At 44.4% G+C, this 16,211-nt stretch overlaps 1 protein-coding gene across 1 annotated transcript; it reads right to left on the bottom strand.

The window, feature by feature from the left end:
* Positions 1-485: 485 nt before the first annotated feature.
* LOC307074709 (uncharacterized protein) lies at positions 486-3,797 on the bottom strand. The gene is made up of 4 exons (XM_079734985.1): positions 3,673-3,797; positions 3,428-3,462; positions 3,031-3,338; positions 486-2,524 (listed from the first exon to the last, which is right to left on the bottom strand). The coding sequence occupies exons 2-4, from the start codon at positions 3,449-3,451 to the stop codon at positions 1,999-2,001; spliced, it is 858 nt and encodes a 285-aa protein (XP_079591111.1). The 5' UTR covers positions 3,452-3,462; positions 3,673-3,797; the 3' UTR covers positions 486-1,998.
* Positions 3,798-16,211: the final 12,414 nt, after the last annotated feature.

Below are 16,211 nucleotides of genomic sequence, written 5' to 3'. Positions count from 1 at the left end.
ATGAGTGGATGGATAGATGGATGATTGGATAGATAGATGGATGATTGGATGGATAGATGGATGATTGGATGGATAGATGCAAGCAGGTGGTCCAGCACCGGTCTTGTGTGTTTTACTGGGTTATAAAAGGCTGCATTGTATAGCCTCCTTTTTATTTTATTATATATTTCAAGCTCAGTTTTTCATAATATGTAAAAAAATAATGCCACCAGGAGAACAATGCTCTATACAACATCAATATTTTGTGTGTGTGTGTCTGTGTGTGCATATGTGTGTGTGTGTGTGTGTGTGTGTGTGTGTGTGTGTGTGTGTGTGTGTGTTTGTGTCTGTGTGTGTGTGTGTATGGCGGGTTAATATTGCATATAAATGTAAGCAACCATGCACTGCTCAAATGACATCCAACGGGTCTTTAATGTAAATGATACGCCTGCATGTTGTCCTTAATAAACTGTTCACACCATTCTTCCACCAGACACCAGATGATGTGTTGCCAGCCCTCCTCCACCTCAGATACAGGTGTCAAACACCACAAAGATAATAGCTCTTTCACCACCAAGACATCTTTTTTTCAACGAAAAGTTATATTTACTTTATGTGCTCTATTTATTTATTTGTTTAGATTTTTTCATGCTTTATTATAGAGTGAGATAGAGAGGAAGGTATGGGAGACAGAGGGGATGACATGCAGCAAATTACCACAGGCGGGTTTAAACCCGGGTCACTGTGGTCAGGACTGAGCCTATATGCTACGCTCTCACCCCTTTATTGTGCTATATTTACCAGGAAATATTGACCCTTATTAACATGTATAATACTTACTGTGTGGTTGTTTAGACCGGGGATGAGTGAGGCGTTTAGTGGCTCAGGCCAGTTTATTGACCAATTAGATAAATAAAGTGCCCTCTTAAAAGGTCTAATTGTGTTTCATCTTTCTGTTTCATCTGTCTACACGGATAGCCTTGGTCGTTCAACATGTGGATTAAATTTGCAAGCTTTTAGCGTGTAGCGATAGGCAAGCTAGGTAGCAGGGGATTGGTTTTCATACGAGCCCTGCAGAAACACACACTAATTACTAGCCAGACAAACGTAATTATTGAAAATGTATCTTTAGTAAAGGGGGTCGAGATAAAAGTTGCTAAGGAAAATAAATTGACCCTATACCTGTTGCCGTGCAAACTCGATGACAGAGGTCCAGAAACATGCAAATCCGACACACAGGCATTTAAAGACAAAGCGTGAGGCTCCAAAGAGAAATATCTCAAGTTATTACGGATGGAATTTTGGGTGTGATTGCAACTATTTCCCTCTCAAAAAGAGAAGTGTCTTTTCTTTCCAGCAGAGTGGCCCATTATGCAATTATGATGAGTCTTCATTGACAGACAGACAGACAGATAGAGTGAGAATGAGAGCGAGAGAGAGAGAGAGAGAGAGAGAGAGAGAGAGAGAGAGAGAGAGAGAGGAAGAGAGAGTGTCTCTCTTTCTCTAATAGCGTTGAAAGCCATCAATGTGTCTATTATCAGAAGCTGGTTCTATATCAAGTCTGAAGATACAATGAATGGATCTTGGCACAATGTTCCCCTAATGGACTCCAAATCCAATCCAGCAACAGAGGGCCTGTCTCGTCGGGGAACAGAGAGAGTAACAAACACCCCAGAACTTATTTCCCGTCTGGTGCAGCCACTGCAGATGAACAGTGGTCAACAACAACAAGCAGAGTCACCAATCAGAAGACAGAAATGTATCCTTCCACCCTGCCTCACGGTCAGCTCAATTCCCTATTTCATCAAACAAAATGGTAAACATGGAATTCTGTTGTCAATCACTGATTATCGACCAACCGAGCACATTCTTTGATGTTGACGTTTAAGCCAGACCTAGAGTCACACGGTCTCCCACCGGCGATCGGCACTACTGGCCAGGGGTCCTCAAGCGTGTGGAAGCAGTTCGGCCCTCCTGGTCAAACAGAGCCAGGCCCCCGGCCCGCGTGGCGTGGGGCCCTCAGAGGGACGAGTGCTCGAACAGGATGACCTGCGAGTGGCCGGAGAGGCTGGACAGCCGGGCGGGCCTGAAGGCCCCGATGCGGGAGTACACCTCGGCCACGTCGGAGCCCGCGCCCCAGGACAGGTGGGGGCTGGGCGGGGGGGCGTGGCGTGCGGGCGGGGTCAGGTACGGGGGCGTGGAGGAGTGAGGCCGAGGGACGTCGGGGGAAGGCCGAGGGCGGAGGATGAGGGGAGGAGGGGGTGTAGGAGGAGTACGGAGGACGACCGGCGGTGGGGGCAAAGGGAGAAGGGGTGGAGGAGGAGGAGGAGGAGGAGGAGGAGAAGGAGTGGACGCCGGTGGAGTTGGGAGGATGAAGGTGGAGGTCGGCGGCGGTGTCATGGTTTGAACGGGTGCGTAAACATCCGGTGTGTTGCCGTTGTGGCCGGGTGGAGCTGGGCGCGGCGGGGGATGTTTGAGGCTGTAGCCGGCGGCGTGGTAGAAGCGGTAGTATTCCAGAGAGGGCCTGCTGCGGGCCATCCGTAACCTAAAGCCAACACACAGTACCATTAGCAACTACAACAACAACAACAATAACAGCAACCCCACACACAATTGTGTGACATCACAATGTGGTAGTGTCCATTCGGCTTAAATGTGACGTATTATACCACCAGGTGTGAGTGTGATTAGCCGTTACAAGCTGATTTGAAATCGGCCTCTTCTGACATCACAAGTGGGCGTGTCCACCTAGATGTATGACGGAAGAAGAGGCCGATTTTCAAAACGGCTTGTAACGGCTTATCACACTCACACCTGGTGTTATAATATGTCATCTTTAAAGGAGTTGATTGGTGGACGCTATCAACTGGTGATGGACACCAGTTTTATGACGCTCGGATGTCATCATCCATTCGATTGGACGCTCACACTTGTGATGTCACAAACGGATGACCTCTGATTCGAACTAGCAACCTTGCGGTGACCAGCTCTACCTCCTGCGCTACATGCCGCAGTGGGATATAACAATTAGACTATCCTCTTTTGTGTCACCTGTGCCTCAGCTGTAGCAGTCTGTACAACAGCAACAGAATCAGCGCTCCAGCGATGGTCACCAGGAGCACGGCCACCTTCAGGTCCAGGCTCCAACAGGGTCTGTAGGGCCCCGGGGTGCTGCAGGCCGCCAGGGGCCGCGGGGCCTGGGTCTGCGTGGCCCCGGCGTCCACTCCCCTCTTGGGGTTGATGATGGGACTTGGATCCGGAATACGGACCGGGAGAGAGCCGGGCTCGGGGTGTCTGCGGTGTTCCGGCCGGGGTGGGATCTGGAGGGTACTGCTGGTCACCTCGTGGTTAGCCGCCATCTTTGTAGTTTTAGAGGATGACGTGTTGTTTACTCGGAGAGGCGTGGGCAGGAATGCACGTGAAGCCAGGAGTCCAAAGGCTCACCTACCTGGTTCTCCGGTCTGTAGGACATGTTGGCTGAACCTAAGAGTTATGGCAGTTTGACACAAGAAGAAAATACAAACACGTAAGCCGCTGTTAAAAACATTTTCACCGTTACGTGATGTTTTATAAACTGAAGATCATTCGAGACGCTAAAACTCAAGCGGAAACTGGTGGAGGTTTCCACTTGAAAATTTCGTCATGGAGCTTCAATCTTACACTATATTAAAATGATAAAGGGTCTAAACTTACCTTCTTACAAATTCACTGGTGAAAGTAAATTGTAAATTGTATAATTGCCGAAAATGTTCAATGAATATGGCAGCAGGCGGCTCTGAAGCTACCCAAGACCAAGTAAAACATTTGGAACTCTCCGCAGTCTGAGGAAGTCTGTGTAAACAGCAGGAAGTGGAGCATTTCCTCGACACACAGTCCAGCAATCTGATTGGACAAAACACCCCATCGCTATGGTTACAGGAAGCTAGACCAGGATGTCTTTATTGGAAGGGTACTTTTCCGGAGGAGTGGATAGCAGAGAGCAAGGCCAAGTCCCTCTGGCTCCGCCTAGAACCCACCCATACACACACACACACACACCCACACACAAACACACACACACACACACACACACACACACACACACACACACACACACACACATGCCAAAAAACACACACACGCACAGGCAAGAATACCAAACCACACACACACACACACAGGCACACATGTCAAAACACAAACAGAAGTATACACACACCCAGGCACACATGCCAACACACACACACAGACACACACACACACACACACACACACACACACACACACACACACACACACACACACACACACACACACACACACACACACACAGGCACACACTCAAACACTCGGGTAAACACATAAACAGAGGCACTCACACAGACATACCCACGTAAGCCGACACATTAGGGAACAAATAGTTCCTAACAGTCTCTTTAAATGAGAACTTCCATCCCAGACCTTTCTAACAAATTAATAAAAAACATTAAAAACTATTTATTAATAGTGCTTGGGAGGGAGAAACTTTCCAAATATCAGAGACACAATATTCATCCCATCATTTTGTATTTTGGCAGGCGGAGTGCCGAAAGTGTGTGCAAATTCTCTCTGAATGACATTTCCAATATGAGTTTCTTTACAGATTGAGTTTTATCTCTAAGACAGGTCCCGAAAAGAAAAACGAAAATTTTGTTTCAAAGTAAAAGCGCAATCACGTTGGTTTCAGTGACACCAAAATAAGAATAAAAAGAGCAGCCCACATCATCAGTCACCAGTCCGGCGGGCAGGGTCAACACGGCCCGGGAGTGAAGACCGGGGCTCGCCCGGAGCGGCTGGCTGCTATCTGATCACGCCGGCATTCAGGAAACAAATAAAATGCCAGGCAGTCACAGCAAAACAGCAGTAGTGTTCACACATACGCCCGGTTCTCATTAATGAGTCATATAACTACTGATGGCGGGCCAAGCTGGGAGGAATATAGATCCATAGCTCAATACCTCCTTACCTATCACCTCATACCATCGGGCCATATTGAAGACCATGGGGATTATTAAAGCTGTGCGGAACTGAGTTCAGGTGAACGGCGGGGAAGGTAAGGAACGGATTGACCACCTAAGACCTTATCCATCGCCCACCTCAATTATGATTAAGAACGAATGAAAAAGAGTAAATAATGATTAAAATTGATTATTATTAATAATTAATAATATGAATGCTAATAATTATTATTAATAATAAATAATTAGTTAGGACAACTAATAAAGGACTAAAAAAGCGAGATTGAAAAGCTGCAGCTCTTCAATCTTGCTTTTTTAGTCCTCAAAAAAAACTCAATCAAAACAAATGTTAAAATAATAATTAATTAATCACCTTATTAACCCTCAAATGTTAAAAAAAAGTGTTGAATCCAAAGTGTTGTTTGATAAGGACAGCTCAGACGGCCCAGGAGTGGATAAAACATGCGAGGTGGAAGGTTTATTGGAGCAGAAGCCAACCGACTCGACAAACTGATCCCGCAAGGCCACTGATGTTGTGGTGGCTGACGTCAATTATTTTAGGCTATGCTTTATTTAGACCAAATAATACATCAGTACCTCATTGCAACACCGGTTCTGAATAGCTTCTTCTGCACATAGAGTGGTCAACACCACACCGTCTAAAGTTGTATGGGTTTGAAGATAAGTGAGAAAACTAAAAACATTGGCCTCTTGCCATTTCCGCCAAAGCCAAGGCAGACCGAAGGTTTACCTGGGTAAATAAGAGCCTGTAGGCGCGGCTTATTTACAAGTCCGCCTATTTTCGATATAAACTGAAATATTTCTCGAGAGATGCTTCATGAACTACCTCCAGAGTGCAAGCAAATTGACCTCGCACCTCTGAATAAACCACGTGTTGAACATTTACCACTCTCCGAGTCATACCTAGCCCGAAACAACAATACCACAGAGGATTGAAGTGACTTTTCCATCAGGGTGGAGTTGGACTCCCTGGCGGAGGTGTCAGAGTGCAGGAAGCTGTCCGGGTCACGGGTCATTTCGGCCCAGCGTCCCACACCCACTCCTGGGCGTGCTGCTGGCCAATCACAGGGGTGCGTCTAGGGGAAGACTCTCTGCACCGAGGCGCTCCACGGTTCTTGCCTGTGGCCAGCAAACTTTCAATACCTCCCTCGTGGTTGCTATGAATAGCAATTCAGAGGCTCCATAATGGAACGGTCTGTGGACTTATTTCACCTTTGCGAGAAGCTACAACCCTGATCTTTATTTATGATTTATATTTTCAATGACTGACTTAATATTACAATGACTTGGCACAATGAGCAGGTAATAGTTCGGTATGCTCTGGAGTTACTGTAATGATACTACATTTATAATGGACATATCCACAAATAGTTTGTTGCGTCTTAACATATTTATAAATCCAATTTCTCAGCATCATTATTTATTTTGTTGTTTATTGTACTATAATGCACTTATTTTACAAACTTTTATTTTCTTCTAAATTTTACTTTCTTATAGGCCTACATCTATTCTGGAATGGGAGCAGGTGTAACATGATCCAATTCCCCCCAAATAATGTATTCCTAATACGGATTCTGAAAAGGATCATGGAAAGATCCACTCTGAAACGCATATTATTAGATGTTGCTTATGATTGAGTTTGCCTAGATTATTGGTTTGTGATTAATTCGTAGTCATGTACAATGTGATGTATAACAACAGGGCTTTAAAGCGATGATCAGCTAACTAAAGGACAAAAAACACATGACTATGAAGAGAAGATAAAAGTTCATGAAGAGAAGAAAACTTTTCATGCTAGAAAAAGTGATGATAATGCAGAGAAAGAGGCCAGAGAGACAGACCAGCCGCATTTTGATCTCTGTCATATTCTGCAGAAACCAAAACGAAAGGAAAATCAGTGGCCACCCTTGCGCATTTGAATTTTCTTTTATTATTATTCTTTTAATAATTTTGCATTTTTGCAGACTTTACACATTCATGTCTGGCACTTATGTCAACATCTTGTGAACAGATGCCCTCTAATATTGTGGAACTCCCAAAGGTCACTGAACCATTCAAAGAGGTATCCCATGAGCTGTTCAGGTTATGCAAAGAGACAATGCCATATCTGTGAGTACAGCTACCTGTGAACGAAACATTTCCACACTCAAACTGGTCAAGACCTACCTTAAATCTATCATGGATGATGTTTGACTCAGAAATCTAGGAATTTTAAGTGTAGAGTCAAGACGAGTAAAAGCCCTGGATATTGGTGTTTTTGTGAATGGCTTTGCTACAAACCACAATAATTGCAGAATACGGCTATTGTAAGGCGTATCTATGGCAAGTTAATGTATTTTGTATATGTTAGAAGCAGGGATTCAAAAGTTAAAAAAATGAACGATTTGCAGTTGTGTAAATTATTTTTCTGATAAATGCACTGCATTTTGACTTTTGACTTTTACAGTGTTAGATCAGAAGGTCGAGTTAGTGTTTTTTTTTAAACAGACCTGAAAGCTGAGACCAACCTGCACTTGCTGTCTTAGAATCTGAGTTCAATCTATACACACAAGGCCTTTCGAACATTTAAAATGAGTCACAAATTAAAATTTTCTGATGATGTTTTTTGATCCAAAAGAAAATGAACTCATAGGTAACTGCAAAAAATTGATAAATTAAAAGAGTTTGACAAATCCACCATTGTCTGAATCAATAATATGATGTAGAGTTACAGCATGTACTTTCCTTAAATATTCCCTACATTTCAAGATGCCTTTTATCATATTTAGATTTAGGTGCCACCCCAAAATGATCTCTGGATTCACCCTGGCCACCCCACTGAAAATGTTCTAGCTCCGCCACTGATGAAAATCATATCATGTTTCATTGTAACAAATATGCTAATGTTATTCATGGCTGCTATGAATAGCTCTCTATTCAAGTCTGGAGCTTTTGTAAGAAAGCTAAAGTGCGGTGTTTGAGTAAAAGCTTTAACTCGTTGAGGTTCTTGATTCATGACTGACAAAGAGTCCAGTGCTGAGATGTGGCCAATTTAACGCATAATTTGCACCATGTACATTTCCTTTGATAGTTGCGCTGAAAGAATTGACAAAGGAACTGAAGAACAGAAGTCAGACTTAATAAACAGCACCTGGGCCCGTTAGCCCAGGTGTACCTTGTTCACCTAATGAGCCCGAACACAAAGGAATCCCAGAAGAAAGTCGATCATTCCTCCTTAATGAAGAAATGAATCGAGGTGAGATGATATTTTGCATGCAGATGAAAAATCTTTGCATCTCAAATGAACCGGCATGAAACATTGACAGCATTTATCTTTTTAAAGAGGTATGAATGTCAATATGAGGCTATATTATCACACATGCAGAATGGAGACCCTGTACGTTGATGTTCACCAACCTTCAGAAAGCTGGCGGTTTCGTTTTTGACCACACAATATCGCCTTTCAAAAGAAAGCATACATAAAATATGCCTTCTTGTCTCCTGTTATTGGCAGAGTGGCCCAAGAAGCTTTTAATCCACATGCTTTACTTTTAAATCATGGTGCATATGAAATTGTATTTCTTAATTTCTTTCTTTTAGATTTTTGGTTTGTTACAACGTGAGCATTTTTGTTCAATCAGGCACCATCTTTTAGTTGGTGATTTGTTAATATTATGATTTCCCTGTGTGTGTGTGTGTGTGTGTGTGTTTCCTTATTATTACCACAAGGAGAGAAGGGCGGCTGTGAGCGTTGGCGCTCTGTGAACATGGAGGGACGAGACCCCTGGGGAGGTTCAGCTCCTCGTTCTGTCTGCTAACGTTCCCCTCAGGACCAATGAAACGCCCTCAGACCTAATGGATCAGTAGCAGTTTACTGTAGGAACCTTCCCTCATGAACCATGTCATTTGAAGGGCCTAGGAGTATGTAACGGTAGCGATACACGTCCATTGTGGTTCCTATAGCCAGGTTATTGGTTATTGGTAGAAACTGGGAGGTGCATTCGCTCCAGTGGGAGCCTGCTGTGTTTGTTGTGGAGCCTTGAGTGTAAGTCACATTGGATCAAAGGGTTTGCTGGTGAATGAACCAGACCAACAGTAAATCAGTCAGGTAATCAGACAGCCATCCACTCTGTCAACTAGTTAACCAGCCATCCAGTCACTCCGTCAGTCAATCAGTAAGCCATCCAATCAGTCCGGCAGTCAGTCAGTCAGTCCGCCATCCAGTCAAGCATTCATTGAGCCAGTCAGACAGCCAGGCAGTAGGTCAGTCAGCCAGCCATCCAGACAGTCAGTCATTCAGTCAGCCATCCAGTGAGGCAGTCAGTCAGCTAGTCAGTCAGGCATCCAGGCAGTCAGTCAGTAAGTCAGCCATCCAGTCAAGTAGTCCTTCAGCCAGCCATCCAGTGAGGCAGTCAGTCAGCTAGTCAGCCAGCCATCCAGTCAGTCCGTGGCCTGGTGGCTATCAGTGAATGCACATGTGTGCCCACGGGTGGCGGGCTGTCAGATCAGCAGACAGCACAAGGTCATCAGACGATGACCCCATTACCTCTCCCGGCCTCACCTGCCGGAGGGCTGCTGCCACTTCAGACACACACACACACACACACATGCACACTCACACAAACACGCACACACGCACCCACACCCACACACACACGCATGTGCATTGACATGGGAGAAACACACAAACAGACTGAAATGCGCACACACAAAAGCATGTGCACACCACCCAACGCATGCACAGACAGATCATATTTTCCACGTAAACTTACTAAAGTAGAAAAAAGTGATAGATGTGTCTTTCCTTGCCTTCCCCTATCTATCTCGCTGTCTCTCACAGCCACACTCCATTTATGATTGTATAAAAAATTTACTTTAATGGCATATACAGTGGGGCAAAAAAGTATTTAGTCAGCCACCAATTGTGCAAGTTCTCCCACTTAAAAAGATGAGAGAGGCCTGTAATTTTCATCATAGGTATACCTCAGCTATGAGAGACAAAATGAAAAAAAAAAAATCTAGAAAATCACTGTCTGATTTTTAAAGAATTTATTTGCAAATTATGGTGGAAAATAAGTAGTTGGTCAATACACTTTTCACACACTGCTGCTGGTATTTTGGCCCATTCCCCCATGCAGATCTCCTCTAGAGCAGTGATGTTTTTGGGCCTTCGCTGGGCAACACAGACTTTCAACTCCCTCCAAAGATTTTCTATGGGGTTGAGATCTGGAGACTGGCTAGGCCACTCCAGGACCTTGAAATGCTTCTTACGAAGCCACTCCTTCGTTGCCCGGGCGGTGTGTTTGGGGTCATTGTCATGCTGAAAGACCCAGCCACGTTTCATCTTCAGTGCCCTTGCTGATGGAAGGAGGTTTTCACTCAAAATCTCACGATACATGGCCCCATTCATTCTTTCCGTCACACGGATCAGACGTCCTGGTCCCTTGGCAGAAAAACAGCCCCAAAGCATGATGTTTCCACCCCCATGCTTCACTGTAGGTATGGTGTTCTTTGGATGCAACTCAGCATTCTTTCTCCTCCAAACACGACGAGTTGAGTTTTTACCAAAAAGTTCTATTTCGGTTTCATCTGACATTCTCCCAATCCTGTTCTGGATCATCCAAATGCTCTCTAGCAAACTTCAAACGGGCCTGGACATGCACTGGCTTTAGCAGGGGGACACGTCTGGCACTGCAGGATTTGAGTCCCTGGCGGCGTAGTGTGTTAGTGATGGTAGCCTTTGTTACTTTGGCCCCAGCTCTCTGGAGGTCATTCACTAGGTCCCCCTGTGTGGTTCTGGGATTTTTGTTCACCGTTCTTGTGATCATTTTGACCCCACAGGGTGAGATCTTGCGTGGAGCCCCAGATCGAGGGAGATTATCAGTGGTCTTGTATGTATTCCATTTCCTAATAATTGCTCCCACAGTTGATTTCTTCACACCAAGCTGCTTACCTATTGCAGATTCAGACTTCCCAGCCTGGTGGAGGTCTAAAATTGTGTTTCTGGTGTCCTTTGACAGCTCTTTGGTCTTGGCCATAGTGGAGTTTGGAGTGTGACTGTTTGAGGTTGTGGACAGGTGTCTTTTATACTGATAAGGAGTTCAATCAGGTGCCATTAATACAGGAAACGAGTGGAGGACAGAGGAGCCTCTTAAAGAAGAAGTTACAGGTCTGTGACAGCCAGAAATCTTGCTGGTTTGTAGGTGACCAAATACTTATTTTCCACCATAATTTGCAAATAAATTCTTAAAAAAACAGACAATGTGATTTTTGGATTTTTTTTTTCATTTTGTCTCTCATAGCTGAGGTTTACCTATGATGAAAATTACAGGCCTCTCTCGTCTTTTTAAGTGGGAGAACTTGCACAATTGGTGGCTGACTAAATACTTTTTTGCCCCACTGTATGTGTGTTGTAAAATTAATTCTATGACCATGTTATCATTCACTTGGGGTTATGATCATTCTCTTCCCACCCACATAATGTGTTCCTTACACAATTACACGAACACAAGCACTAACGCACATACACAGACACACACACACACGCATGCACACACACAGACGCACACACAATGAGTCCTTCGGTGTGTGTGTTGTGTGTGTGTGTGTGTGTGTGTGTGTGTGTGTGTGTGTGTGTGTGTGTGTGTGTGATGGGGTCACCATAAGTAAAGGAACTATGATTTCCTTTCCCAGAGTGGGCAGAGTCTTGATCCACGAGGACTAGACGCAGGAGCCTTAAGGGCCCTTGAAGGGCCCTCCTGAGATACCTTGGATGGAAATAATCACTGCGGCAGGTCGATATGTCTCGGTGTGGCAGGGTGTGTGTGTTTGGGGGCGCTGGGGCAACCCGACAGGAATGAGAAGAGGATCTGGACTGCAGTGACAGAATACACATTGCATGGCTTGAGCGCTAGCGAGCCAGACACGCTACACTCACGCACATGAATACACACACACACACACACACACGCTCATGCACACGTAAAATAAAATAAATGCAAAAAAATTGGTATGTGTCATAGGAAATACATTGCTAATTATCAGAGCAACACACACACACATGCGTGATTTTTTTTGCATGAATATACATTCCATCAGTGGTTTCAGACATCCAGTTTGTCCATGTGTATGTTCGTGTGTGTGTAAGAGAGGGGACAGGGAAAGATATAAAAGCGTACTATCTACCTCAGGCAGCCCTGTGTTTTATTTGCAATGGGTAACGTTATAACAAAATTGTGTCCTGTGGCGAGCATACATGTTGTAGGAGAATGTTTTAGGATGGTCATGTATTATAACGCGGCTATATCCATTCAGAAACAAGGTGAGCTTGTTCGTCAGTTTGTTTAAGATTAGCTCATTCTGAAACAACACGGATTCTACCCTTGTGTTTGAACCTGTTCTTGTTTGAAATGTGTCTCTGAATGAAGGCAATGTCAAATTTAAAAACTTCAACAAAAAAAAAAATCTATAAATATGTATTCGCTCAATTATAAACATTTAAATGTAAAATGTGAATGTAAGCACATCGGCCACTTAATTTCCCCAGAGTCCATCTCAACCCTAATATAAAGGCACCTAATAAATGTCATCACAATGTATATGCCCCCGCCTGTCAGAACGACTGCTAAGTGGAGGAAGGGAATTTAATTGAAATGTGGACGTGGGTGTGAGTATGTTAATATATAATAAGATAGTGTTCCCATGTCAGTGTTTACATATTAATTTGAGAGCAACGCATACAGCAACGCATACACTAACGCACATTGTGCCTTTGTACATGTTTATAGGATGCTGATTGGTTTTTCAGGTTTATGTTCTGTTTGTGTTGATCACATCTCAGTGAACACACAATTATACAAACAGTAGGTTTGTTTATGTGTTTATGCCCATGCATGTGCATCTGTGTGTGTGTGTTTGCATGTGTGCTTCTGGTCGCATGCACGTTTGTTTATGCAAATGAATGTGTCTGTGCATGCGTGTGTGTGTATGTTTGCATGTGTGCTTGCGTGTGTTTATGTACATGCATGAGTTTGTGCATGTTTGTATGTGTGTGTGTGTGTGTGTGTGTGTGTGTGTGTGTGTTTATGTACATGCATGCATCTGTACATGTGTGCATGTGTGTGTGTGTGTGTGTGTGTGTGTGTGTGTGTGTGTGTGTGTGTGTGTGTTTATGTACATGCATGCATCTGTACATGTGTGCATGTGTGTGTTTGCATGTGTGCATGTGTGTGAGTGTGTGTGTGTGTGTGTGTGTGTGCATGTGCGTGTGTGCGTGTGTGTGTGTGTGTATGTGTGAGAGTGAGAACTGATTGACGCCGTCTTTGCTCAAACCGGACTCCAGGGTCAAGCAGGGTTTGTCTCTGAGCGTCCGAAAAACAAGAGGGTTCTGAGGGTCGTCTCTAAAGTCCCACCCGTCGATTGAGGGACGCTAGAGTCCTCCATGGTGCTCAAAAGACCAGTGTTAATCAGTGTGAGTCATCCCCAGGCTCATTTCCATAGTCATGACGGAGTCACAGAGGTCACGGAGACAGAGAGAGGGAGAGAGAGAGACAGAGAGTTTGGAACCAAGGCTCCCTGAGTGCTCTTGGTGTGGATTGGGTCCAGCTCCATGTTAGCGATGCTAATAAGGACACATGGATATGATATGCATAGGCAAACCAGGATTACTTGGACAAGATTAGACGTCACAAATGGGATTGGTCCAAGCAACCCTGAGATTAGATGGAACCTCTTTTTTGGATGCTATAGATTCCCGACCCTAATCCACTGTCAGCAAGTAAAGGCAGATTGTAATCAGTTGGAACGTTTTTAATGTAAACGTCAACCGTGTCTATGGATATGCTAATTGAACAAGGTTCTGCACTTTTCCTACTGTAGAAAAACGTTTTGAAACCACGAAACATCCATTGCTGCCAGATTACATGCATTTCTATTTTTAGATGCTAATGGTTACAATGCTTAGCTTGTTGTCAGTATGGACTTGATTTTGTCAACGCTGAAACGCACAGCAGGTCAGCATGCTTTTCTGAATAGATGAAGGCATTTAAGTGCCACGTTAAGTTCTAAAAATGTGCCTCAGTAAACAGCAAGACAGCAGTAGCTCTATTCAAATCAGACGGTTTCGTTTGTGATTGCTACTGCAAAATAATGATATTTTTTAGGGATGTTTTCAAACAAGAGATGCTGAAGGCAAACCCACACATACACACACACAAACACACACACACACACAGACACACACACACAGACACACACACACACACACACACACACACAACCAACACTTCAACACTCGGGTGGTGTGGGCCTCTTTACTCTCTGCAAAGTGCAGTAAATTGTCTTTGTGAATTCTTTGTGAACAGCGATCTTGGGATGCGTGTCTGTGTGTGCGTCGTGTGTGTGTGTTAGTTTGTGTGTGTGTGTGTGTCTGCTCGAGTTCCTACTCTAATACTATGATTTGCATGACTGCCGTTCCAAAGCATTACGTACAATTTTCTCTTTTATGGAAGTTTTAATAATCCACATCCTTTTGATAAGAAAAAATAATGAATTCCTGGAAGATGACGACGGGACGAAGTGGTTCAATACCATGGTGGTGGTCACCATGGTAACGGTTAGTGAAAGGAGGGCAGGCCCCTTAAAAATCGGGGACGCAGGCCCCTTATTAAGAGAACGTGGAAGTGCTGTGGAAGGACGCGAGCGATGGTTCTGCACTTTGAACATCCTCTGACGTTAAGCACCTTGTCTTGAGCAAGGCATCAATGTGGGCTGTTTTTTTCAGGGATCCTGTTTGAGTGCCTTGAGTGCCTCTGGTTTTGACATGAGGGATGAGGTGGTTTCACATTCTTGTATGGAGATACAGCTCACTTCTTGGGAGGTGCATTGCCCCAAGCAACATTTCTGATGTTCCAACCCTGGGAACTACCATTTTTTTTCCTCCACCGATGACTGGATCAAACAGACCCCTCTGCATTTATCAAGTATCAGACCCGTATTCAGTACCTGGATCAATACGGTCCTGAATACTGTATCTCAATCCAATCTTTGCAGAGACGTATGTAGATCCTTTGTGATTACTAACGCTAGTTTTGGAAGAGGAGGTAGGCCTATGAGGTCTTGAAGGCAAGATCGAGCGTAGCTTAAGACTGTGAGCGGGTGAACTGAGGTAAGATGCAAACAAGAAGCAAGAAATAGAGTCATGTGATGCCCTTTAAATGCTGTTGAAGGTTGGGACTCCAATGTCCTGCTTTGTGTTAAGAGTTAGCGTGCAGGAGCATGAGACTGAGAACGCTTCATGATTGGAAAACAGACAAGGGTAACGGAGAGAGTAGAAAGAAGCTGATGCAGAGAGAGATGGAGAGGGAGAGAATAGACTAGAGAGTGAAATGGAGAAGGAAAGAGGGCAAAGGTGAACGTAGATGAGATTGAGAGGAGGAGGAACAAGACATTGCAGACTGTAGAAGTGGCATCTGTCTGGTAGCTGTTTAAATGGTTAAATGGAGGGCAAGAGATAAGGGGAAAGTTGGACATCGATACTTGCCACTCAGTCAAGTGTTCCAAAGTCTTCTTGCTGAGTGAGCATTGATATATTTCTGGAAGCTTGTGACTAATCTGCCAGGTGTGTATATGTGTGTTTGTGTTTGTGTGTGCCCGAGTTTATGCTGTGTTAGTTGTTTCCTTGTTTGGAAGCCGATGGCACCCCAGTGTTAAACTGCCGCCTATGATGAGGCTGTCATCATAATGATGACGGGTCCTGTCAACACTTGCATATGTGTGTGTGTGTGTGTGTGTGTCTGTGTGTGTGTGTGCGTGTGTGTGTGTGTGTGTGTGTGTGTATGTGCGTGTGTCTGTGGGACTGTGTGTGTGTGTGTGTCTGTGTAGGTGTGTGTTTTTTTGTGTGTGTGTGTGTGTTTGTACGTGTGTTTATGTGTGTGTGTGCGTGTGTGTGTGTGTGTGTGTGCGTGCGTGCGTGTGTGCGTGTGTGTGTTTGTATGTGTGAGCGGGTGTGTTTGTGTACGGATGTTTGTAAATCTCAGTTGGTTGCACAGACAAACTACAAAAAACGTTCATCTTAATTAGCGGCCGGGATAGACAAGAACCATCACTTTGAACCCAAAGAGGACATAATGGAGACATAATGTCCCCAGCAGTTTGGTGCATGAGCGAGAGCACCTTATTGTTCGGTTGACACAAGTGAATAACTAATAGCGGGGGGCCACGTTCAACGACGTCCAACGGCAAATTATATTCATTAGA

This window comes from Pollachius pollachius, assembly GCF_949987615.1.
Source record: "Pollachius pollachius genome assembly, chromosome: 4".
NCBI lineage: Eukaryota > Metazoa > Chordata > Actinopteri > Gadiformes > Gadidae > Pollachius > Pollachius pollachius.
The sequence above is the reverse complement of the archived record's forward strand: the minus strand, read 5'-3'. Positions and strand labels throughout refer to the sequence as shown.

Bases quoted from the DNA above. Each gene is read 5' to 3' on its own strand.
- LOC307074709 (XM_079734985.1), bottom strand. From the start codon at position 3,451: ATGTCCTACAGACCGGAGAACCAG. The intron at 3,339-3,427 runs GTAGGTGAGCCT...AAAACTACAAAG, and splicing joins CCTACAGACCGGAGAACCAG to ATGGCGGCTAACCACGAGGT. The intron at 2,525-3,030 runs GTGACACAAAAG...TGTTGGCTTTAG, and splicing joins CTGCTACAGCTGAGGCACAG to GTTACGGATGGCCCGCAGCA.